Source organism: Podarcis liolepis (genome assembly GCF_965112155.1).
Source record: "Podarcis liolepis genome assembly, chromosome: 6".
NCBI classification, from domain to species: domain Eukaryota; kingdom Metazoa; phylum Chordata; class Lepidosauria; order Squamata; family Lacertidae; genus Podarcis; species Podarcis liolepis.
In genome coordinates, this window is record NC_139559.1 from 45,645,623 (window position 1) to 45,670,119 (window position 24,497).

At 44.5% G+C, this 24,497-nt stretch overlaps 1 protein-coding gene across 2 annotated transcripts in view; it reads left to right on the forward strand.

Annotated features, from left to right (window-relative positions):
- GRM4 (glutamate metabotropic receptor 4) overlaps positions 1 to 24,497 on the forward strand; it is a 289,589-nt gene that overhangs the window by 220,112 nt on the left and 44,980 nt on the right. For both annotated transcript variants that reach the window (XM_083509182.1, XM_083509183.1), the window contains exon 7: positions 13,179 to 13,379. In XM_083509182.1, the coding sequence (XP_083365308.1) occupies positions 13,179 to 13,379 (201 nt within the window). The remainder of the gene's footprint in view (positions 1 to 13,178; positions 13,380 to 24,497) is intronic.

The window sequence follows — 24,497 nt, forward strand, 5'->3', positions numbered from 1 at the left end:
AGACAACAGCTTTGTTGTCTGTGACAGGAGTGCAGGGCTTCCCCCAACATTTCACCAGTCACGCACATAACACTGGATCAATACTCTCCTCCATAGTATTGGGAGATGATCATATGGGGATCAGTGGAGGGCTCATTGACCCAAATGGCTATGTGATGCTTTGGGATCTTGTGCTATAACATTATGCATCCACTGGATGATTTTTGAAATGAGTCCCATAAATTCCTATGTGCAAAAATATTTAATCATAATGTGTTCTTGTAGAAGCATGGGAAGCTGCTTTACCATGAGTCAGACTCACTGGCCCATCTGGCCATGGATTGTTTACATTGGTTGGCAGCAGCTCTCCAGGGTATCCCACAGGGGTCTCTCCCAGTGCTACCTGGAGATGCCAAGGAATCAAAAATCTGGGATCTTCTGCATTCAAGGCAGATGCTCTACCACTGAGCTACATCCCTTCTTCCAAGGCCTTTCAGCTCATTCCAGGACAGTCTTTTAAAGTGCTTGAAACAGTTTGTGCAATCATACTTTAACAAGCCACAGGGGTGGGAGATTCCGAAGTAAAGTGTATCTAAGGGAAGACATTGAGTGGATGCAAGATATTTTGTTGGACCTGGCCCTGAGACATTGCTCGTTTGTGTCTGCAGCCATTTATTACTCCCTGAAGTGACTCACGGCAGGGAAGGTTATGGTTCAGAAGTCCCTTGGTGGTCCGGGGGGCCATCAATTGAGCTCTCCAGAGAGTGGTATAGCGAGTGAGTTTGATTAACTCCTGCTGAAAGCCGCAGCCAGAGCCGGGATGTGATCGGAATTGATGCTAATCCTTTCTCATCCGGCGCTTGAAAAGATAGCTGCATTCATTCTCAGAGGGGTGCCCAGCAAGACTCGTTGCGTACTTGAAAATTAATTATCAGATGGGTAGAACGATGCACGACCCTGCTATTATAATCAGCAGGGTCACATTCCCTATGCTGTCCTAATCTACTGTGAGTTTCAAAGAGATTCATTGTGTTCCTGTCTGGAACATGCCACTGCACGACTGTTTTCTGATCTGTGGTTTGCTGGTTCCAACCTAATCTTGTCCTTTAAAAGATTTTTAAAGTAGGTATCGGCATCTTGTGAAAAGGCGTTGGGGCTGACGGCTTCAGCGCATCAGAGAACAGGTGCTTTCGGAGTAAATGCACCAAAAGCTTTTCTTATAGGCCCTTCAAAGGAGAGGACCCACTGCTCAGCATCAGGCATGTAGTAAGGTAGATCAGTCTTCTTGGGCAAATTTTGAGCTTGGGTGTTGTGTCCAGACTACAGAAACAGCAGCGGGGGGGGGGGGTGTCAAGCTCATACAATTGACCTTATTTTCTGGGAGGAGGGATTTTGGAGGGAATGCAGCATGGAAAGGACCACAGTTAAAAAAATATTTATATTTTCCCCTGGAGGCTTCAAAAAAGATCAGGGTCTTCTTAAGCTGAATGTCCAACACTGTCTTCACTGAAGGGTTTTCAGTATTATTAGAATTGTTATCCCCTATATTGGATCTCTGTCCAGCTCAGAGGAGAATGTCCACAGAACACAAATCAGAATATTATAGTTGGCATCTTAATAGCTAGCTAGCCGCATGTTAGTCTTTATACCAGAGGTGCAGGAAATCTAAGACACAAGAAATGCATTTAGTCTCCTGCAGCACAATTTAGGTTGCAGGGGTGACTGCTGTGCTAGTTCATTCATCGTGTTAGATTTTAAAATGAGGTGGAAAGCTGGCTGTCTCTGAGGCAGCCTTCACTAACCTGGGACTGGTGGGAGTTGTAGTCCAAAACATCTGGAGGGCTACAGGTTAGGGAAGGCTGCTTGGAAGTATGCAGAGCAGTGGCATAGCATGGGGGCCGGGGAGGGGGCAAGGCCCCGGAAGCGAAATTTCTGAGGGGGTGCAACCAGGTGCCCCCACACCTGTCAGCTACTGTGGGGATCCCTACCTCACCCTGGCGAAGGTGGCGGAGCAGTTTCAGGCCCACAGTGAGCAGACATGGAGAGAGGGAGGCCTGCCCACGTTCTTCTCCACAGGCGTTGGCCACCAAGGGCTGCATTGTCCGTCTGGGCTCCCCCCTGCATGGACAGGTGGCACAGTGCAGCCTAGTGGCTCTGATGAGGGGCACTTGAGTGGTTTCAGTGACTTGCCTGACCCAGGCACCAGCAACCCACACTATGCCACTGAAGCAGAGCTCAGGTACTTTACACTGGACCTGGAAGCCAATAGGCAACACAGAAGAGGTGTAACATAGTCCATAAAATGCCGGCTGACACATCCTGCCCCAGTTGCTAAATTACGCGTTTTCCTAGCAACATGATGAGGAGAGGATGAAAAGCAATGAGCATGTACAAGATCTGATATTGGGGCTGCCTTTCAGGAACTAGGTTCCAAACTGTGTCATATATTTGATGTTGTTGGCTTACTTTCAATAAACTAGCTTGCTAGGAGCCCAGCTGCCAAGTGCTCATCCACTGGAATAATTACACCTTCACCTTTTCTCAATTATCGCAGAATCAGCTCTGATTCAAGACTTTCAAGCATTAAAAAGAGAGCTGAGAAACTTGATCCTTTTCTCCCATTCCTGAAATTCACTTCCAGTCCTGCCTTAAGGCTTAGCTATGGTCTTGATCTTATTGTGAGTGTGAAACTTCAGCTTTTACCAGTAATTCTGAAAGAATTTCTTAACGGAAGTGTATAAACTTAGATGAGTACTAATAGCTATGTTTTCAGTCATAGCAGCTTCTACTAGAAATGGACCTTTCCTGATTGTCCCCGAAACTTTCAGGATAATGCTCCTAGCTAATCCAAGCAGTATTTATTGTGCTGTGAAGGATGTTCAATGTATTTTGACCCCACATGAGAGTTTGAGAAAGACAGAATTATTGAGGCTTTTGCTTTCCTAACTTTCTCAGTCTTTTTGTTGGTCTCACTTCTAGTGAGATCTCAACAGAGACTCTGAGACAAGAATGTGCCTTTTCCTTTTCCTGTAATGAAAATAGAACTGTTTTTGGAAGTCGAAAATAAAAGAATCAAATCAATAATTTAATCTAACTTTATGGGCTTGGTGTGCTTGGTGCTGTCATGCACAGCTTCAAGTGAACATATTTAAGATGGTGCCTATGGCCCATTTTGAAGGTCACATGAAGTTCATGGATAGGGTACAACTCTCATTGCTTAGAGTCCCAAGAACACATCTGCACCAGTGTCTGAAATGGCAACATGCACATTTTGGGTGCTATTGAAAAATAGCTACTTTTATGGTAGATCAGATAGGACCCACATAGCAAAATGCTGGGAGGAAACTCCCAGAGGTTTTTAGCTCAAGACTAAAGTCTATTACAACCTTCTTTTAAAAATATGTAATTATCTTGACAAGACAGAGTGGCTTGTCTGTTCATTGAGAGACGAATGCGGGAAGGGCTCTGAGCTGAGGGAGAAGATTAATAGTCCTTGTCAATAATGGGAAAGAAAGGATAACTTGACGGGTTTCACATGAGTAATCTCAGTGTAGTCCAAGAGCATTTTTATAACTTTGAAGGATGGGCTGTAAATTTACCTCCGTGATATAATCTTTTTTTGTTGGTCAGTTCTCTATCAATTTGTTGTAGCGTCTCTTCCGCCTGATACATCAGCTGCTGAGCATGGTGCTCCCATCCTGCTGCTGGGTATCATTCCTGCATCTCTGTTTCTTTGTCTTCTCTCACTGTGCATAGAAGAGGGATAAGGGAGAGGGAGGTGCATGCACAGTGTCATGCAGCATCCTTCTGGATATCATCATCATCATGGTTGAAATTTATTACCTGCCCTTCACCACCAGGTTAAATTCAGTATGAAGAAGAATTAAAACAACAACTTTGGGGTGTCCTGGTTTTTACTTTTTGAAATATGCCAACCCTACCAGAACCAAGAGCTACATCTTCAGCATTCTCTGAAAACCATATAGTGCAGATGCCAGACATACCTCTGTGGGTTGGGAATTCCATGACTATGGGGCTGCTATGGAGCCACCCCTGGGCCACACACCCCAGCTTCTGAGAGTGGACACCAGAGAGAGTCTGTAGGGAGGGAGCTGGATCTTTTAGATATTTGAGGCCTAAAACACTTAGGTCTTTAAATATTAATATGAGCACATTGAATTGGGTCCAGAAACAAACTGGTTTTAGAACATGGGCTACATGAGTTCTAATGGGAACCCCAGCTGATAAACTGGCTGCTGCATTTTAGATCAGTTGAAGTTTCTGAGAGATATTCTGTCTTCAAAAGTGACATTGCAGTAGACCACATGAGGTGGACTTATTCCCTGTTGTAGAAAATATTCTCCCCTCCTTGGAGGGGTGTCCAGATTTTTTTTAGTGGTTCATGTGGAAAAGAATGTGCAGTCAACATGCTTTCTTCGCTGAAATGGAAAAAGAAGGTATATCCCTCACACACTGGGAAATAAATTGCTACATTTCTAGGAGCTATCTTTCAAATTAAAAACGGCAACTTCTCATATTACATGCCACATTCAACATAGTCACAAGGTTTTAAAAGCTGACAAATATATATTCTCAGGGCGCAATCAAAGCTCCCCCTCCCTCCTTGCGTCAGCCCTGTCAGTCACAGTGACCGTGGCTAAAGGTTGAGGGCCAGGATGATCGGGGCTGATATTATCATACAATGGTAGTGAGACTGGCATGATTTCCAGCAGATCCTGAGTCAGCTCAGCCTCTCCCCTTGGGGCTTCCTGCTGCTTCCCACCAGTTGTGAACCTTGTGGAGCCACCTTGGAGGGTGTGTGGGGATCCCAAAGAAGCGGGGGAGGGCAGAGGTCAGGGAGTTGGAGCTAGACAACCCAAGGGAAGGCCTTAGTGCTTCAAGAAATATTGGTGCTGGCGGAGGGGACCAGTGTTCAGAAAGCTCAGGGCTTTATCCGGAAGAAGGCTCAAGTGGGTTGACAGAAGGGTGTTCCACCCTTAAGATACCAGACATTTCCAAAAGGGCTGTTACCACAGCTGCTAGTCCCTCCTGTCATTCCTGCCAGTATAGAACTTCATCTTGGGGAGGCATATGAGAGTCAGCCAGACGCTGCTGAGGAGGCAGCTCTGTCACCCAGGACACAAAGACGCAAGCACTGGCACAAATAAACCTCACAGGTCCTGCACACTCACTGAAGTGCCTGTTTGCTTGCTCATAGCAGAAACACCTCCCAGGCCACTCTTCAAAAGGAAGAAGCAGGAGGCATGTCACTTGTTGGATCAGTGCCTCAGCTCACGCGTAGCCATGCAGTTTACCTGCTGTGCCTTTAGCCCTTGTTTAGCCTATTTATCATTCAGATCTATGCATTAAAGACTTGGGCAGGAATGGAAAGTTGGGTTTGAGTGAGGGCCAGGACACCACCAGTGGGCTTCCCACTTGCTCACCCCTTCAGCAACTGGTAAGAGACTAGCTGAGGCAGGACAGCTGGGTGGACTCCACACACCCCACCCAGTTTGGATTGCTCTGTCTGTGTCACTTGTGAAAGTGCCTTATGTGACTTGTAGATGGTGTTCATTTGGTCCTAAACACCCCTAGACATCAAGAGGATTGGGACTGGCTGCTGATACCTAAGCCCCCCTAGACCCACACAATGGGCCACAAAGATATACCAGCACAGATTTGCTCAGGTATTTTTTGCATACATTTTGTGTTAACTGCTACTTACCAGCTGGTCTACATGGAAGACAGTAACCTACCTGCAGTTGTTTGTTGCTAAAGTAACATCAGAATATTGAATAGTGCCCATGCCCCAGTTTAGAATGTTGCATAGGAGGGAGCAGCAGGAGCAAGGCCAGATTGTTTTTCATTCCCTATGGCATTGCTATGTGGTTACATACAAGGTTGTTGTATCAGAACCTTTTCAGAAGCTGGCATCTTTTGAAAGAATGGGTGAATCAGGGACCCATTTAAACTTCCTCATTCCTTCAAGAAGCTTCTGAAAACAGATATGGTCCACCAGAATAGAGAGTCCTTAATTTTGCAGATTTAATGCAAACATAAATTGATTTTCCATATGCATGGAAAAAAGTCAAGAGTCCCATGCTGTGAATTTGATTTATGTCTCAAGCAATGTTAAAATTCAGAATCAAGGCATTGATGCAAGGAAGTATCTCTTTTTTTTTGGGGGGGGGGTATTTTGTAATCATTCTCTATCATTGCTTCTACAGCTAAAGAGAGGGGGTTATCTTAGGTTTGCCCTTCCCCAGACTAGGTAGTTTCTAGGAAAGATAAAACCTGTTTCTGTGATGATGTTGGTAGGAAGAACTGATGAAAAACCATGTCATCCTCTTCCCATTAAGCCTTGGTTTCTAAAATATGATTATTCCATTTCTTCCAGTTGGGAACTTGTAGAATTGGAGGCTAACTGTGTTTACTTCCATTGGCTCAATAATTAAGCCAGCTCTTCTTTCAATAGTTGTCACTTAGGAGTCAGTGAAGATCACCTTTTTGGCTGGCAATGTTGGCTGTGGGCAGTTTGAATGCTTGGTATTGAATATATGTCTTCATTAGGTCATAATAATAGTATTTCTGGCAGTTCTGTAAGAGGCTGGTGTATGCACTGTTAGCAACTTTCAGCACTACCAAAACTAAAAGTGGAACACATAACTTACTTAAAACTTGGAATCACAAGTATAGAACAAAATTATCTAGAATCAATTACAACATGAACACTTTCTTCTGTTAATGCCCAGCACCCTGCAAAGAAGCCAGTGGTACTTAACTGAGTCTATGAACTTAATGATAGTTGTGTGTGGAATTTCCAGACTGGCCTTCCATCAAGTGTGTGGCTCACATACATAGGTTTTTAAAATTATTTGTTAGGAAAATAAAGGAGGGGGGGATGTGACAGGCCATCCCCAACGATCTAACTCCACCATGTGTTTACTTCAGCATTCCTTCCCCAGCTTACTGTGATTGGAGTAGACTGGGGAAATAATTCACTGTGATTAAAAGCTAGGCCTGCCCATCAAAAGAAGAAGAAGAAATCCATCTTCTCCTCCCCTCTTGCATTCAAGTTGATTTCATGGAAAAGAAAGTAGAGATGGGCATGTTTAACTTTTTGAAGGAAAGAAAACCCAGAGGCAAAGAGCTACTCAGATGGTTGGGCCCTTCCTTGGCACACATGGGTAATGGTGTGGTCCAACTCTGTAAATGAAAAGCTACTCAGAATCACCCCAATTTGCCTTCTTAGTTGAGGTACACACAGTGCTGATGCAAACCCCTCATATAGATTTAGTTGCAACTGTATTCAGGGAAGAACCACATTACTTAAAATGTTGTTAAATTCTTATTGTAGAACATTATTTTAAAGTAGTCTGGCATTTATACAGCGAAGCAACCTTTATAGGAGAACATTGCTTCTGCATTCTCCAATTCCGAAGCAGCAGGAAGTGTCAGGTCAGCCTTTTACAGGGTCATTTTCCTTGTAGGAAGAGTGCTAATGTGCTTATTGCATTTTTGTAACATCTGCTCCCATTGCAGAATATACTGGTTGAGCAGAGGACAGGAAGCAGGCACCCAGACAAATAGTATTAGACTTGGAACAGGCCCACCCCTACAAAAAGCAACAGCTTACCCTTGCATCTCCCCATGACTGTTTCTTGCCACCAATCACAAAAGCCCAGGGTTCTTTCCCTAACCAGGATCAAACAGCAAAACAGCTTTTTCCCATACAGGCAATTCCAGTGGCTTATAGTAGCCACCAGCCATGAAAGGCCATTAAGTGACCTATAGAAAAGCTTAAGGGGTTAGGTCATCTCTTTGCTTTGCACAATTGAATAGTATGATTCAGAACAATGTCAAACCTTGCACTTTGAATTTCACGAGGCATGCTTTATGTTCCAGCAGTTGTGCTAGTTTGATGTTGCAAAATGCCTAAGATTCCTAAAATGTTGCACAATCTGAGGTTCTGTGGAACTCTAAGCTATCCAGTGACCCATGAAATGCAATCCTAAAGCTAAATTGCAAAATCAATGAGACATACTTCTTTGTAAACATGGGTTAGGTTCGGTCTACCCTACAAGACGAACTGCAGACACAAGAAGCAACATCTGGAGTAGAATCTCCGGAAGGCCTACATAAATTCCTTCAGGTTCTATACCTTGTATAGTTTAGAAACTTTTCACTTTCCTACATCCCATTTCAGTCTTATTGACCAACCAGGTGTCACTTCAGTGAGGCCAAAGCAAATAACTGAATTCCTTAAAAAAGGAATATATTTTTAAACTCAGATTGTTGACAGTTGAACATTTTAAAATAAATTCTTCAAAAAGTGCTAAAGGATGGAGTGTCATTGTCCTTGACCCCTTCTAGCTTAGGATAGCTTGCTTGCCTGCCCCTGCCCCCCCCCCGTGTGTGTGTGTGTGTGTGTGTGTGTGAGAGAGAGAGAGAGAGAGAGAGAGAGGTTTTTACGCTATCAGGCGAAATCTGGAGGCTTGTAGCTGCTCATCAGCCCCACCCATAACCTGCAGCCCATCCTGACTGACTATTGGTTGGGTGATTCTCCTGAGCAAGCAGCAAGTGTAGTATCAAGTGAATAAAGAAATCTATGAATGTGCTTTTCTTTCCCTGCCTTATCCTTTGCTAGCCATAGGAGTCTCTTTCCCTCTGATATGAATCACCACACCACATATCGCAGCATCAGGGTCATACGAAGCACATAAACATTCTACTTGGCTATTATAAGCTGTGATACTGCTGGAAGGAGCACACTAGGTGGGCAGAGAACTTGTTATATATGTGAAACCTCTGCCAGTCTTGACTGTAGAATGCAAGAAAGGAGATGAGACACCATTCACTTCTGGTAGGTCAGTGCTTTCTCTGATTGTTCCCTTAGGCTGGAAGTAAAGAACCTGTAACTCTCCACTTCTTGCTGGATTCCAGGTCCCATCAGCCCCATACAGATGATCAATAGTTTGGGAAGCTTGGAGTTGTAGCCCAGGACTATCTGGAGGGGCTACCAGTTCCCCACCACTGTCATAGACTTCACAATTCAGAATGTCCCCTATTTTTAAATCCTCTTCTCCTTCTTGAGTTTCATGGCTTTATGCACATAGCCAGGCATGCACAAGCACACCCTTCCCCTCTGCTGGTGAAGGGGCAGTATTTGGGAGGCTGGGTTGGTGTTATTCTGGCAGTTCCATACCACAGGGGACCCTCTTTTAGCTCCAATTAACAGTGTGCTGTGTTAATCGGTATCTTTTGCCAAATGATTAACATGTTTCTAGTCCCATTAAGAGCGGTTATGACAGGAAGAGGCAGGCAGCTGTCGTGGGTAATTACCGTATACTTGAATGATCCTGCAATCCAATGCTGGCTGGAGAGGGGGCGGGAGGGTGGGTGGGTGGGGGAGGAATATCGGGATGGGAGAAAAACTGAAGGTGTGTTTGGCAGTGGCAAGGACTTGATAGAGCACATCCTAGAACTGATGGATGCTGTGCAGACCATCCTTTGACACAGCTGATAGCACTTGGGAGACTGATGTGAGAGCCACTGGTGGTGAGATGGATGATGCCAGGGGCTGAATAATATTTGCATATGCTGCTACTGAGGCTGTGACTTGGGTGTACAAGTTTGAGAGTTCAAAGAAAGCGTGCTTTGTGGTTTCCCTTGCTAGCTACAGGCAGCTCTTACACTGTAAAGGAAGCAATCCACAGAAGAGGGTTGCTGTTATAGCATTTGGAATGAGTGACATCTTCCTATATCTTGTAGAGGGCCTGGTTCCTCCCAGGGTTTTGTGATGAAAGTGCTTTCATTATCTGTAGCTCCACCATGAAAGTTACCAAGCAAATGCAGTGAGAATTAACCTCTTGCTACTCATCTTTCTTAATTTCAGGGGAGTTTTGAAAACCTACTTCTAGACCTTTCTTTTCTGGACCATCAAGGCCATGAGTACTGTACTAAGTTATGTACAACACATCTTTGTGTGATGGACAGAAGCTGTTGGCTTGCAAAGCATTCACTTATTTGTTTTAAAAATTATACCCCACTTTTCTTTATAAAATATTCAAGGTGACTGATGAGAAAGTTCCTAAAATATGGAGTAAGACTGAACAGATGCAAGGACCTCGTGATTCCTTCCAACTCTATGATTCTATGAGAAACAGCCCAAATAGCTAAAATTAGTTTCATACAATAAAACTATGGGTGGGATAAAACAATTTGGCATAAAATAAAAAGACAGAGCTCAGTTAAAAGCTCAGTTCACCTGAAGGTTAAGAGAGTGAGTGGGAGCCAACCAACCAAGCCTCTCTAGGGAGGGAGTCCTACAAGCTGGAGGCTGCAGCTGGGAAGACCCTGTCTTAAATCCTAACCAATTGTGCTCATCAGATTGGTAGGACACGGGGCCTCTAGTGTTAAATGCAGTGGGCAGGCAGGATCTTATGGGAGGAGGAGATCTTTCAAAGGGTTTTCACTTAGGCTGTTGTAAATAAGAACATTGAGTTTCAAATTGTGCTCAGAAAGGAACTAGAAGCCAACATAAAACATAGGTGATAGAATCAGCAGTGGGGGATCTGGAAATCTCCTTGGCCACTGTATTTAGTACCAGCAGAAGCTTCTGAACACTTTTCCAAGGCATTTTCACAGAGAATGTTGCATCAGTCTGGATGTGACCAGGACATGTGTAATTATGGCCAGATTTGTTTTATCAAGAAAGGGGCATAGCTCATTTACCAGCCAAATCTGTGCAAAAGCTCTCCAAGCTCCTGCTGGCATATGAGTTTCTAGAAGTGCAACCAGAGTCAGAAGCACTCCCAAGATGCAAAAGGTAAAGGGACCCCTGACCATTAGGTCCAGTCATGACTGACTCTGAGGTTGCGGCACTCATCTCGCTTTATTGGCTGAGGGAGCCGGTGTACAGCTTCTGGTTCATGTGGCCAGCATGACTAAGCAGCTTCTGGCGAACCAGAGCAGCGCATGGAAACGCTGTTTACCTTCCCGCCAGAGTGGTACCTATTTATCTACTTGCACTTTGACGTGCTTTCGAACTGCTAGGTTGGCAGGAGCAGGGACCGAGCAACGGGAGCTCACCCCGTCATGGGGATTCGAACTGCTGCCTTTCTGATCGGCGAGTCCTAGGCTCGGTGGTTTAACCCACAGCGCCACCCGCGTCCCCCCAAGATGCAAAACTGGCCTTTAAAGAAGAGAGCAATCCAATCCAGAATAAGTTCAGCTCCTGGTTCGGCTCTCCTGCTGACCAACAGTGTCACAGTCTTTTCTGGATTAACCTTAGATTATTAACAGCTCACATCTAGTTCATTTACTGTACTCAGTATGAATTTATTAAAATAAAGAAAACAGAGAATCAAAGAATTGTAAAGTTGGGAGGGACCTGTTGATATTTTTACTCCCTCCCATTGCGAGAATCTCCTAATATGATGTTTTGAGAAAGGAGGGGGCGGAAACAGTTCTTCGACTTCTTCCGCTCCTGCCTGATGGCCTGACTCTGTGTGTGGAGAGAGTCTTATCTATGTAGTGACTAGATGGCTGAGTGGGAGCTGTAACACTCATGCAAGCCAGTAGTTCTTTAGTTTGTAGTAGCTGTTAGAAATAAAAGAAGTTATGCTTCACAGCTAGCTTCCGTGTTGTTTATACTCTGCTGAGTCTGGTGCTCACAATGCACAGTTGTGAGTCCAGTGCACTGAGACCTGCTTTCCAGGATTGGAAGGTCTCTGAAAGTGCTCCAGTCGCCTAGCCCAGTTAGGGCAGAACCATTTATTGAGCCCAGTCACTAACATGGTTGAAAGGCGTACTGACAGGACCCCAAGGGTAATCTAGTCCAACTGCCTGCAATGCAAGAATCTCAACTAGATCAATCATAAGAGATGGCCTTCCAAGTTCTTTTTAAAAACCTTCAGGGAAGGATGGACTTTGTATGCTCTAGCAAAACAAATAAGAAGTTTGAGTACTCAGAGGCTAGAACAGCATGACAGGTTTTTCTGCAATCAAAGCTGGGGCATTTGTGCTCCTAGTGTGCTAATGTGAAACAGAGCAATTTAAGATGGAAAAATTGCGTAGGAAAGCTGTTGCTAACAGGATGGAACACCACTACAAGCATTTTTCACACAGGAGGAGTAAATCACCTTCCAGTCTCCCTCTCCTGCTATTTATGGGAAGATGTGATTGTCATTAATATGGAAATATCATTATAAGTTTTACATTCACACTAGAAAACTATATGGGCAAAAACTGCAGGTCTTGCTCTTTCATTGAAAACAGTATACAGCACTTGCAGGGAACCCCTGGCTTGGGTGCTGCAGGTGGCCCCCACAGGCTTCTCCACCTGGCCTCTGGGACTCTCTTCAGGCCACACCTCCTCTCTGTGGGCCACACCCCTCTTTGGCTCTCTACCAAACCCTCCTTGGGAGCTTTTGCCTAGGTGGAATATGTTCATGAATTGTGATAATAGATAATGGAGAGGAGAGTGGGTATATGTAGAAAACCTATGAGTTTTACTTGGCTGGAATGTTGTAGCCACTTATATAAAGATATGAGTCACATCTTTTGTTTCACTTTGATCTCTGTCCACCCCTTACACTCACCACTGGTGTGTGCCCATGTGAAGGATATCCAGGAATGAATGCTCCCCCCACTGGTAGATTGAAAGAGGCTCCTTATCCCTGATCTACAGGATCACTGAAATCATGGAATGGCATTGGTTACTTTGTGGCTTTTGCACTCCTTATACTAATGAGACAGGGCCAGTCTAGCCTTGCTTCTAGATTTCCCACAGGTGTCTGGTTGGCTACTGTGAGAACAGAATGCTGGCCTAGGTGAGCCTTGGTCTGATCCAGTGGAGCTGTTGTAATGACAAGACTCAGCCCAACTCTTTGGCACTATGGACTGGGTGGGTTTTTCTTCTTATTTACTTTCATGTGCAACAAACCAACTGAAACTGTTATGGTCTTCTAATATTTCCTAACATTCCTTCCGCCGCATCTCAGTACACATTTTCACCTCAGCATGAAAGAGTTCAGTGGATACACTCCTTGCAAGAAGCAGGAGTCCTTTGAATCCTTTTCAGGAACTGAAATTCCACAGTGTATACTAGATTTCAAAGCAAATGGATAACCCTGTAAGTCTGCAGTTGCCCATGAAAGCATGTGATTGAACCCTGCCCTTTGCCTTTTGTCTTCCAGATCGTGAGCGGATTGGCCAGGACTCTGCCTATGAGCAGGAAGGAAAGGTGCAGTTTGTCATCGATGCTGTCTATGCCATGGGCCATGCGCTTCACAACATGCACAAGAACTTGTGCCCTGGGAAGATTGGCCTCTGCCCCAAGATGGACCCAGTAGATGGTGCAGAGCTTCTCAAGTACATCCGTAGCGTCAATTTCTCAGGTCTGTCTGTCTGGGTGGGATAACCCTCAAGGCCATACAGCTGCTTGGGGCTTCTTGGGGCATCAAACCCTGCCTGGCTTAATATAAAACACTGACTGAATGTTTAAATGTTCCACTTGCAACGTTTTCTGTGGTTTTGCATCCCCCAGCCACAGACTTAGTGTAAGATGTATTCCTGCCTCCCAGTACTCTGAATATAATACATCTGGAGATGCAACAACAAGCACACCAGGTTGAAATGGCGTTGGGTGTTTTATCTGTAATTGCTACTCTTCATTCACCACTTTTTTAATGGAGCATCTAATTAATGTTCTCATCAAACAGTTGTTTCCCTATGTTTCTCCTGGCTTCTTCCATTTCGTTTGGGAGCCCAAACAAAAATCTGCCTTCTGGGGAAAAATAAAAAAGCAACAGCACAGTTGGTCCACCGGTGTAGATTACCTTTGTGCTGCCCATCTTTTGAAAAGAGACAGGTTTGATGTGTGCAGCAAGGTTTCAGGCAATTGAACCCTGTTGGCATGTCTTTGCACACCTTTGAGTAATGTGTTTTAGCAATTACTTTATATTTAATTGGTTTTTTAATGTGCACTAAACAATGCAAAAGCTCTTAAAAGAATGTTATGCAAATTCTGGAACAACTCCTCCTCCTCCTTCTTCATATTATTAACACCATTTATCCCCTCTTGACCACATGGCTACATTGTTAAAGGCACAGAGCCTCTATAAAGGTGAAATGGGGGAACAAGCAACCCTACTTGTCAGATGATTGGCTTTTGGTTGCTTTGGGTCATGTCTATGAGATGGGAGTAGTTCTTCCTTGCCCTAGAGTGGTTATAAAGATTAGTAAATTATGGTACATGCAGTGCTTTTTTCTGAGGGTACGCAGGGGTACGCATACCCTAAACATTTTGGGAATCTCATTGGCCTCATTGAGGGGCAGTATTTCAATATGAGTAGGAAAATGAGAGTACCCCTAAACATTTTTTTAGAGAGAAAAAAACCACTGGGTACATGAATCATAGAATTATGGAGTTGCAAAGAAGGGAGGTTATGTTTCTCTGTTTCTCATTTTTACTATCTTAAGTTCAGTTTTTCACATTTCCACATCAGTTTGCATTCAAAATAATTCTCATGAAACATCACCAGCATTTTACCTTTTTGTATGCAATTTTACCCAACATAACATATTTTTGCAAGCAATTTCTCCCAATATAATGCATTGCTCTATGGTATTTTCATTAATATATACCAGGGGTCAGCAACCTTTCTCAGCCGTGGGCTGGTCCACTATCCCTCAGAGGGGTGATTATATTTTGGAAAAATAATAATGAACGAATTCCTATGCCCCACAAATAACCCAGAGATGCATTTTAAATAAAAGGACACATTCTACTCATGTAAAAACATGCTGATTCCCAGACTGTCCACAGGCTGGACTGAGAAGACAATTGGGCTGTATCCGGCCCCCGGGCCTTAGGTTGCCTACCCCTGATATATATACATTTTATGCACACTTTCCCCATATGTATGCATTTTCATCCATGTTGGTTGGAGAACTACACTGCAATAATCTGAAGATGGGTACATTTCAAAAGATAGGTAAGGTTCATTTTGCACATTTTGGAGGGAACTGTGGAATAGGTAGGTTCATGTTAAAAAGCAAACCAAACTGAATTTCCCCCCATCCCTAACTTTAAGTGAGTTCATTCATCATGCACCATACGAAAGATCAGCTTCTCTTTGTCCACTGCACATATTTTAGAAGTGACCACCATATGTGGAGGGGAAATGTTTCCATGAAAGTTCATAACAAATACATACCAATCTAGGGACCATGACTGGCCAAACCACCCAGGGTCATTTTTACTCATCATTTTCATCAATTTGCCTCTCCTCACACATGCAGTGTTGGCTGCAACTGTGATGTGAAAAAAGGAGAAAAAGGCAGAAAAATGGGGGCCTCCCATCTCAGTTTTTTCTCCAGTTTTTCAGATTTTTCTGGGCTTCCACATCTCTAGTTGCAAACACATGGTGGGGAAACTCAGCTCTCCCACAAAGTGGCTCAAGTGACTGAAAGAAACCGTCTAGATTGGGGTAGGAGCTTCTGATAAGGAGCTCCATGTGCAGAAGTGAAAGTGGAATCTGCATGTATCTGCATCTTGATAGCTGGGCTATTTTTTTAGCCCTCCCTATAAGAATTGACCAGGGAGCATGTGGCAAAAACAGACTAAAGCCGGCATCTCCTAAAGTCCCATCATAATTCTATGCACATGAACAATCCCCAGTTCCATTTCCTTATTCTCGTTCCACATTTTTGTTCCTTTCTTGTTAGACAATCTTCCCTTGCCCCTGATTAGTAATTCCTTTACATATTCTAGAAACTCATCACATCCTCACATTATATCTCTTTAATATACATTTTTCTGCTTCTGCCTCCTTATTACATCTATTTATCTCTCCTCTGCAATCTCCTCACAATCTGTCTCCTTTATTTATTCTTTCCCTATCTTCTTGTTTGATTTTCCTGCTTTTTAATGTTATTGGGATTTATTTGTGCAATTCATTTGATTTTGTTTCGAGATAAACTTTTGAGGGAGGTGGGGGCACAGCAAAGAGTCTTGCTTTGAGGCAACTTGCTAAATCAGTGTAATTAAATATTTTATAGTATTTCTCATCTGGTCACATCCTTCTCTTGATAAATACAATCTGACTACATAAACCTCGCTTGTATGCTGGATTATCCATTTACAGCCAGGCAACTGGGTGTCTTCTTTTAATTGGGCTTATCTTTGAAATTTAGCATGTTTTAAGAATTGTCTAAGGGGAAGAGGCAATCTCATTTTTTCACTGCATGATCTCACCAGTGGTTCAGTCCCCACTCTGCACTTTTGAAATGGTGAAGAAAGGTCTTCTGGATGCTTTCTAAGCATTTGTAACTTGCTAGACTTTGGCAAATCCATGAATAGTGGGTAGGGCACAGCTACAACTTAGTGGCGTGTAATCTCTGTATAGGTAAAGGGACTTGGGAGATTACCGTATTTTTTGCACGATAACACTCACTTTTTTCCTCCTAGAAAGTAAGGGGAAATGTCTGTGTGTGTTATGGAGGGAATGCCTACGGGTGGCATGCCTACGGGTTTTCCTCCTCTAAAAACTACGTGCGTGTTATGGTCGGGCGCGTGTTATAGAGCGGAAAATACGGTACTTTCCCAAACAGATTGGAGAAGTCCATGGTGCTGAAAGAAGCAACCAAACTAGAACACGCCACTGGAGTCTGTGTCTGTAATATGAAGATTATATAGATGCCATTCACAAGTGTTAGTGAGCTCTATCATATTCTCCATCTACACTTTTTCAGTGGCTGTGTATTCAAAGCCCCATGAAGGTTAGGAATGAGCTACTGATCCACTGTGCAGAATTCTGCTGGGGACTTCCTCCTGCTTCTCTCTGCTCATCATCTTTCTCCTTATTTGGTGGTAAAATGGATTATTCCCCATTCCATTCTGGGAAGAAGGGCTCCAGTAGAGGAGAAGAAGACAGGTGATGAAGGAGCAATTGGGTTCTGATCCTGCTGAAAACCTACTAGGATAGAACTTCACCACTTCCCATTTATGTATTGTTCCACAGGGAGAGAAGGAAGTTGAAAAGCTTAGGTGTCTGCATCCTAGTTTCTTTTAGACCAGGAATGGGAAATGTGTGGTCCTCCAGAAGCTGGTGAATTACACCTTTCATCATCTCTAACCATGCTGGCTGGGGCTGATGGAGTCTTAACTAGAGGGCCACGGGTCCCCCTCTTTTACAGCTTTCTGCCTCTGCTTTTAGAATTAAACAAGTAATCAATCTATTCAGTGCAATCATAAGACTGGAGTAGCCTCTATTTGTATCACTCTACCATGTGCATGTGTGCAAGCACAGGGCAAAGAGATAGAAATCTTAAACAGAGCCAAAGGGGGTGAGCAAATGTACTGTCCACAGCATCTGCCCACTCATTTCCAGGCACTGAGCAGCTGGTGCGAATGCCCAATCAGGCGCTGACTGCTCTTGTGATTAAGGGCTGCATCTCACTCCCACCCACTCTCCCTCCTAGGTTGCATCCCTCAGTGCTCCTCTGTGGCTGTCCCCTGTGCACATGAGTGGCAGGGATGTCAATGCTGATCACTCACTGTGCATATCAAGTGTAATGAGCTGTCTGCAAAGGCATCCAGAGCAGGGCTGGGAAAGCCAGCCATCCTGCCTCTCAGCTTGCCTTTTAGCCTGCTTGGATCTGTGTGGGACTCCAGGTGTTGTTGTGGTGAGCAGGTCAGCCTAACAGAGCTTAGAGAGAGCAGCTGGCATCCCCTTCTGTTTGCTCAGGCATTTTTCTGTGGACAATAGTTTTCAGCAGAAATACTTTTGCTAAATACAACCTCTGTTCCTTGAAAGCTGCGGTAGTAGTGCAGACCAGCACTCCTCCACCTGTGACCACATGCCAATCTCATTGCAGGAATGGTAGTAGTGAGAATGTTGAGCATGAACAGCAGTCCAACTTTGGAACCCATAGATCAGTTTTCAAAAGTTTGATATGCACTGCAGCAGTTAGTGTTATTATTCATTATTATTATTGCACTATCCGTGTTAATGGCCTTTTATAAAATATAAAAGCATACACTTCTATACAAAGCAACTTTCAGTCTAAAATGTGACACTGGGGAGACGACAGAGAAAGGTGAGGGGAAAGGAGGCACGGCTAAAGTGGTTATCTCCATGGTGTGAAAAGCTCCACTTTCTAATCCTTGCAGATCAAATCTCTATTTAAAGGATAGCTTCAGGGATCTGAACTGAGGCTAGCAGCCCGAAACAGGACTGCACAATGTGTGACCTCCAGACTGAATACAGCATGCCCCTACACCATGTAATAATGCCCACTAGATGCTTGAAAACCCACCTCATTTAGAGGCATGCAACAGCAACAACAACAACAGAAGATCTAATAACAAAGAATCTTGTGGCACCTTGAAGACTAATCTGTTTATAAATGGTTTATTCTACAATGGTCTAGCCCCGTTGAAACAGGGCATGTAGTTAGTGCACCACTGTTGTGCTGCCATACATGGTTAGTGAAATGTTTTCAGCTTGATGGGTTGCACACACCACATACATTATACCAGTGTTTCCCAACCGGTGTTCCGCGGCACACTAGTGTGCCGCGAGACGTTGCCTGGTGTGCCGTGGGAGGGAGGCGGGCGAGTCGGGCGGCGAGAGGCGGGGCAGCGAGGAGAGGCCGCCCAGCGCAGGGCTCTCGCCGTCTGCCTGCCTGGCTGCCTGCATGGCGCTGACGTCACGGGGCTGTAACATGCCCCACATAGGCACACGCGGGGCGGCGAGCGAGCTCCCTCCCACATCCCATCGCCACTCGCTTCGGCCGGCCTATTGGGCTGTCGCAGGCGGAAGGCCTGCACATGCGCGAGGTTTTCGCACCTTCGGGATTCCCTTCACACCTTCCTCCTCCCGGGTCCTTGAGAGCGCGGGAAGCGGCAGCGCGAGACCGGCGTTGAGCCTGGTAGGTATTGCGCTTGCCAAGGCAGTCATTTGGGAAATGAAAACTTGCAAAGCAAGCAACCAGTTCAATCTGAAGTACGTGTATGCTTAATATCCTGTATCTGAACTGTTCTGCCCCCTCCCCCACACTCGGTGCCATTTTCATCTACACATGCAGCAGAGTAAGTTGACCCAGAATAGTACCAATTCAGATGGCAGATGGGAGAATGACAGTGCTGAATGCTTTCCCATGTAGAACAGTCCCTGCAAATAAAAACCTAGCATATTTGGAAGAGGGATGCTAGCCTAACCATTACCTTCTATGCTGTTACTATTTTTTTTTTTTTACATAAGTAAAAAGTGACCTTTCCCCATCTGGCATGGTGGTGTGCCTCGAGATTTTTTTCATGAAACAAGTGTGCCTTTGCCCAAAAAAGGTTGGGAAACACTGCATTATACAAAGGCAGCTGCATAGTAATTACAAAAGGACCTAACCTGGCCTGATCCACACATCCACCCAATCCACCTGGACCCTGGGAAGCTGAGGTCCTGCTGTTACAATGAGAGGAGCAAACAGGACAGGGCTGCTGAACCATGCCATTCCTTCCTCCGTTTCCTTGCTCCATCCACCTTTCTTCATTCCCAGCTCTCATACTGGAAGCAAGCAAGGAATGGAGAAATCTGACTATGAGGGAAGGTGGGAATCTAAGGTGTCCGGATGCGAAAGAAGGCAGGGGTTCTGCACCTTTAACCATTCTGCACAATCAGCAATTTCAGCAAGAGGAGCTTCATGCAAGCTTCACCTGTTGAAATGCCCTGCAAAGGTGCAGAAGCCCTGCCCCCCTTTTTACATCTGGACACTGGAGCTTCCATGCTTCTTTTCTTGTTAGACTCCCACCCCTCACTTCATATGTGAATGAGGTGGCTGTGTGAAAAGATGTTGGTCTTTTATTGTTACCCCTGCTGCCCTGCATTCGTGGTTTTAAAAGCAGCTCAACCTAAAGAAACAAGTGGAGTTTCGTTATCTCCATGCAAAGAAAAACACCACCACCTTTTGAACTGGTCTCCATGGCTGGGTCCTTTAATGGAGGCTTGATCTTCAGGAATTAGCAAGTGAAGCTTTTCATAGCAGAAAGATAAACATTGCCACCTGCTAATTGCTGCAGATCAAATTTCTGGTAAAAGCACACAATCCCTGGTTCAAAAGCTGGCCACCCAGCCTGCTGTATATAGAGCTGGGATGAAAAGTTCACCCAAGCAAATTTGCCAAAGCCCCCAAATAAAACAGAACAACCTTCCTCCAAGATTGGATTATTTGGGAGGGAAGGGGGTCAAGCTAAAGAGTGTTCATGTTGCTTTAAATACCAGGTGGTTGAGTGTTTTCCTCCTTCCCCCCTGCTTTTATAAAACCTTTTATAAACTCCTTGCTGCCATTGTGGAGAGAGGCTTGGCTGATCTAGCTGCATTCCTGGGACTCAATGCATCTGGGAACAATGTGGTGGAGCAGCCAAGCCATCATGTGAAATGACAACAAGGTTTTTGTTGTCATTTTTCTTTTTAAGAAAGATGAAAGCTTTGCCCGTTTCGTATTTCAGGTGAGATGGACATTCAACTGCCCCCTGAAAGTCACACAACATCCCCCCTCTTTCGCTGGGTATATACGGTCCTGTTAAAGTGGAGGGAGTTATGGAGCCCAGCACTTGTATATACTCAATATTCTCCCTGCTACCACTCCTGAAGTGAGGTTGGCAAGCTTCACTTAACTTCATTGTGTCAGGGCATTGGAGCAGGACCAGGAAAAGGCTCGCTGATATTGAATACCAGCAGGGGTGGCTGGTAGAAGGGAGGGCAAAATGCAGGGATCCTAACAGTAGGGCGAGCTGGAGCCAAAGGCAGGCAGAGCCAACAAATCCTAGCTTTGTCCCCATCCTTTGCCCTGCTGAGCTTTACAAGGGACAACAAAGAGAAAAAAGAGGAAGGAGCTGATGGGCAGAGCCACCCCTGGACTGGTTGAAAGTAAGAAGACAGGCAGGTGAGGGCTGACTGAGGACACATGAGAGTGGGGTGGCTCTGCCCCATTGGCCCAAATAGATCAGCCTCCACTGAATACCAGTTGCTGGAAGTCACAGGTGGGGATAATGCTGTTGCACTCAGGTTCTGCTTGTGGGCATCTAGTCGGCCACTTTGAGGATGCTGGACTAGATAAACCTTTGGCCTGATCCGGCAAGACTCTTCTTATGTTCTTAATTGTCTCCAGTGACTATTGAGATCTCAGTGATCTAGAGCACAGGGGGTCTTGAGTGCAGCACATTTCTTCAGGTTTGTGGGGACAGGATCTAGTCTCCTGGGAGTGGAGGCACATTGCAAGGTGAGGGAAGGAAGCTCCGTTAGGTACATCTTGCAGAATCCCTTTCAGCACCTGCCTGCACTGAGCCTCCTTCCAGCCCCGGCTTTCAGCTCTTTGATTTCATGACATGCACGTCCACCCGACTCTATATAAATGTGTTGTTATTTTCTGTCTCAAGCTCTCTGGTTGAATACTGAGAGGGGATTACCGCTCTCGGTGAATGAATGATGTAGCCTCATGATGTACTGTCACTATGTATGGATTCATTGCTCAATGGCTTAGGGAAGAAGAATATGCCTGGACATCCAGCAGGGGAGTAACAATATGCAGGAAGATCCAGAGAGGGAGGGAGGCCTGTGTGATGTCCTTTGGAGTGTGCTTTATGTACATAATGGAACTGATTGGGTGAATGACAAGCAAAAAGAAAGTGTCCTTTTCTTTGTCCCTTATGCAGTCTGATTCCTTATATAACCCACAGGAAACTTGCACCCCCACCACCCGCTTTTCTCCCTCCCTCCCCTCCCTCTTTCTCTGCTCTGGTGCCTACGAGAAATTTGACCACATTCACACAGTTGGTGGCAAACAATTTAATTGATAAAACACAATCGTAAATTTATGCTCTCTAGGCCTTTTCATTTTATATTCAAATTACGAACTTGTTTGGCAAGGCACTTCCAAGTGTTTTTTTCTCTGTGTGTCACCTAACAGCATATTTGGGCCTCCGTTATGATTTTTGTGCCATTCATGAATGCTGTTAACGCAGGAGGGAATTTGGGAAAGGGATCAAATGGGCTCCACCTGCAGGCTTGGTGCAGAGGAGGAATCATTTTCAAATGGAATTAAACACAGGATTGGACTTTTCCAGTCTGATTGAGGTTTGTCCGAAATTGGACCATGTCTTTTGGGATTAGTTTTTAAATAAATGAATAAATAAATAAGCCTAATTATATGCAAAATTAGCCAGCTTTGTCAGCCTTAGTCAGCCCCGCCACCCTGCCTTCTTACTCACAACCGGTCCATAGGAAAGATCCACAACATCTATTTAAAGCACCTTCAATGCACATTTAAAGCACATGATTTTCTTAAAAAAATTCTGGGAACTGCAATTTTCCCCTCACCCAGCTACAATTCCTAGCACCCTTAAGAAATTAAAGTTCCCAGGATCCTTTGAAAGGAAGTTTAAACGTGTGTTGAATGTGCTGTAAATGGAAGGAGCGGCTATGCTGTCCTCAGTGTTGCTCTTGTAGAATTCAGCAGGGAGGGGCATGAAGCCAAAACTAAAATTAGTTGGCTCTGTCATCGTTGGCTTTGGCTCAGCTCCTATTGGCCTTCTTGCCTTTTGCTCCATCACTCTGAATGGACACCAGCCATGGCTCATTTATGTAGCATGATTGAATAAGTATTGATATGTTAAGTATTTCTATACAGCTATATGTATTGTTGTGTGCATGCATCTGGTTATGTGCCAGCTACTTTAGGAAACCTGGCATGTATGTGTCTATAATTTGCCCAAAATAATGCATTTAATAATGTGTATGATACTTCATATAATAAGCAAGGTTTGTTCGTATTTTTAGCAGAACTATAACCCCGCCCTCCACCTTGCGTCCCATTGAGCTAAATGAGCAAAACAAAAATAGGAAACAATTGTGTAGATAAGCCCAACGTTGAGATTTTTTTATTATTATAGAAAATTCTATTCCTAATGCAGCTGTGCAGGGAGGAGCAAAACTAGGATTTATTTCACCCAGATCAGAGACCCAGTTTGGCACACACACACACACACACACACACACACACACACAAACACAAACCAATGTGCAGTTGCGGAGAGAGAGAGAGAGAGAGAGAGAGAGAGAGAGAGAGAGAGAGAGAGAGGCTGGGATCCTCAATAGTGCCATTCTGAAGGGTTCACCAGGGTCAAAAAAAACCTGGCTAGCCCCCCCATCCCCCACTACGGGTCTATGTGTAGGTTTCACTGTGTTATTTGGAGCTGAAGTTAAACAAAACTGATTTCAGCCTTATGTGTTTTTTAAAAATGGTCAGTTGCTTCTCAGGTTGCACTATACCTTAACTGAGTGGGAGGCCTGATCCATGAAAGGAGTTTCTTGGAGCCCTAGCTCTGTGCAAATATATAATTGTAGGCGTTATCACTATGTGAGCAGAAAAAGCCACAAGGATTTCTCTAGGCAACACAAGGAACCGAGGAGTAAGACTAATGTTATTTTCTGCTTGCCCAAGGTAAAGAACTAGCTTTTAACTATTTTAGATAAGAGTGTGGGGTAGATTATTAATAGCAGTAGAGCCAGTCCAACTCAAAAGTTGGGGAGCCAGTTTCTGAAATTCAGTGGAGGGGAGCTGATTTTACTGATCTACAGGTCCAGCCCCTTGCATTCAATAGCTATTTGGGTACACAGCAGCTGGGAATCTGTATCCTATATCAGTTATCCTAAATAATAATAATAATAATAATAATAATTAATAATAATAAAAAATAAATAAGTTACAGAGGAATCCCAGCCTCTGTGTAATCATTACTGCATCCCTGATGTCCATACCAGCCAGGGAGCAAGGAACTCCCTTCTCTATTATATGCTAGCCTGAAGCCCAACAATGTCAAGTGATGGTTGTAGGGGCAGCTTGAGATCCAGGAACATTCAACTGGTGGGGTTTCCACCATACTTCCATCTACCTGTGCTTCTGGTGGGTGGAATGGGGAGCTTCATGCTGGAGAAGTGATGGTGGTGTCACTCCACACATGGAGGCTAGCAGAGTTGTTTTGGACTGGATGGAGGGAGACCTCTACCCGATCTCTAGCATGACCAATCAGAGGGTTGGAGTGCAGCCTAAGCAAGGAGATTTAGTTCACATAGTCTGCAGCTTTAGTTCACTTATTCCACAACTTTGCATTTGCTAAAAGCCCCTAGGTCAATTGGAGCAAAATCCAGGCAGAGTTAACTGTGTCCCCTTGATAATAGTGGCAGAGTTGAACCTGGTAAGCTAAGCCCAATTGGACTTCTGATGTACTGCAGACAACCTGTGTGGTATAGTGGTTAGAGTGTTGGACTAGGACCTGTGGGATCAGGGTTCAAATCCCCATCCAGCCATGAAGCTCTTTGGGTGACCTTGGGCCAGTTACTCACTCTCAGCCTCACAGGGTTGTTGTGATAATAAAATGGAGAGCTATGTATTTCACATTGAGCTCTTTGGATGAAAGATGAGATACGAATGAATGACTGAATGTACTTTGGATG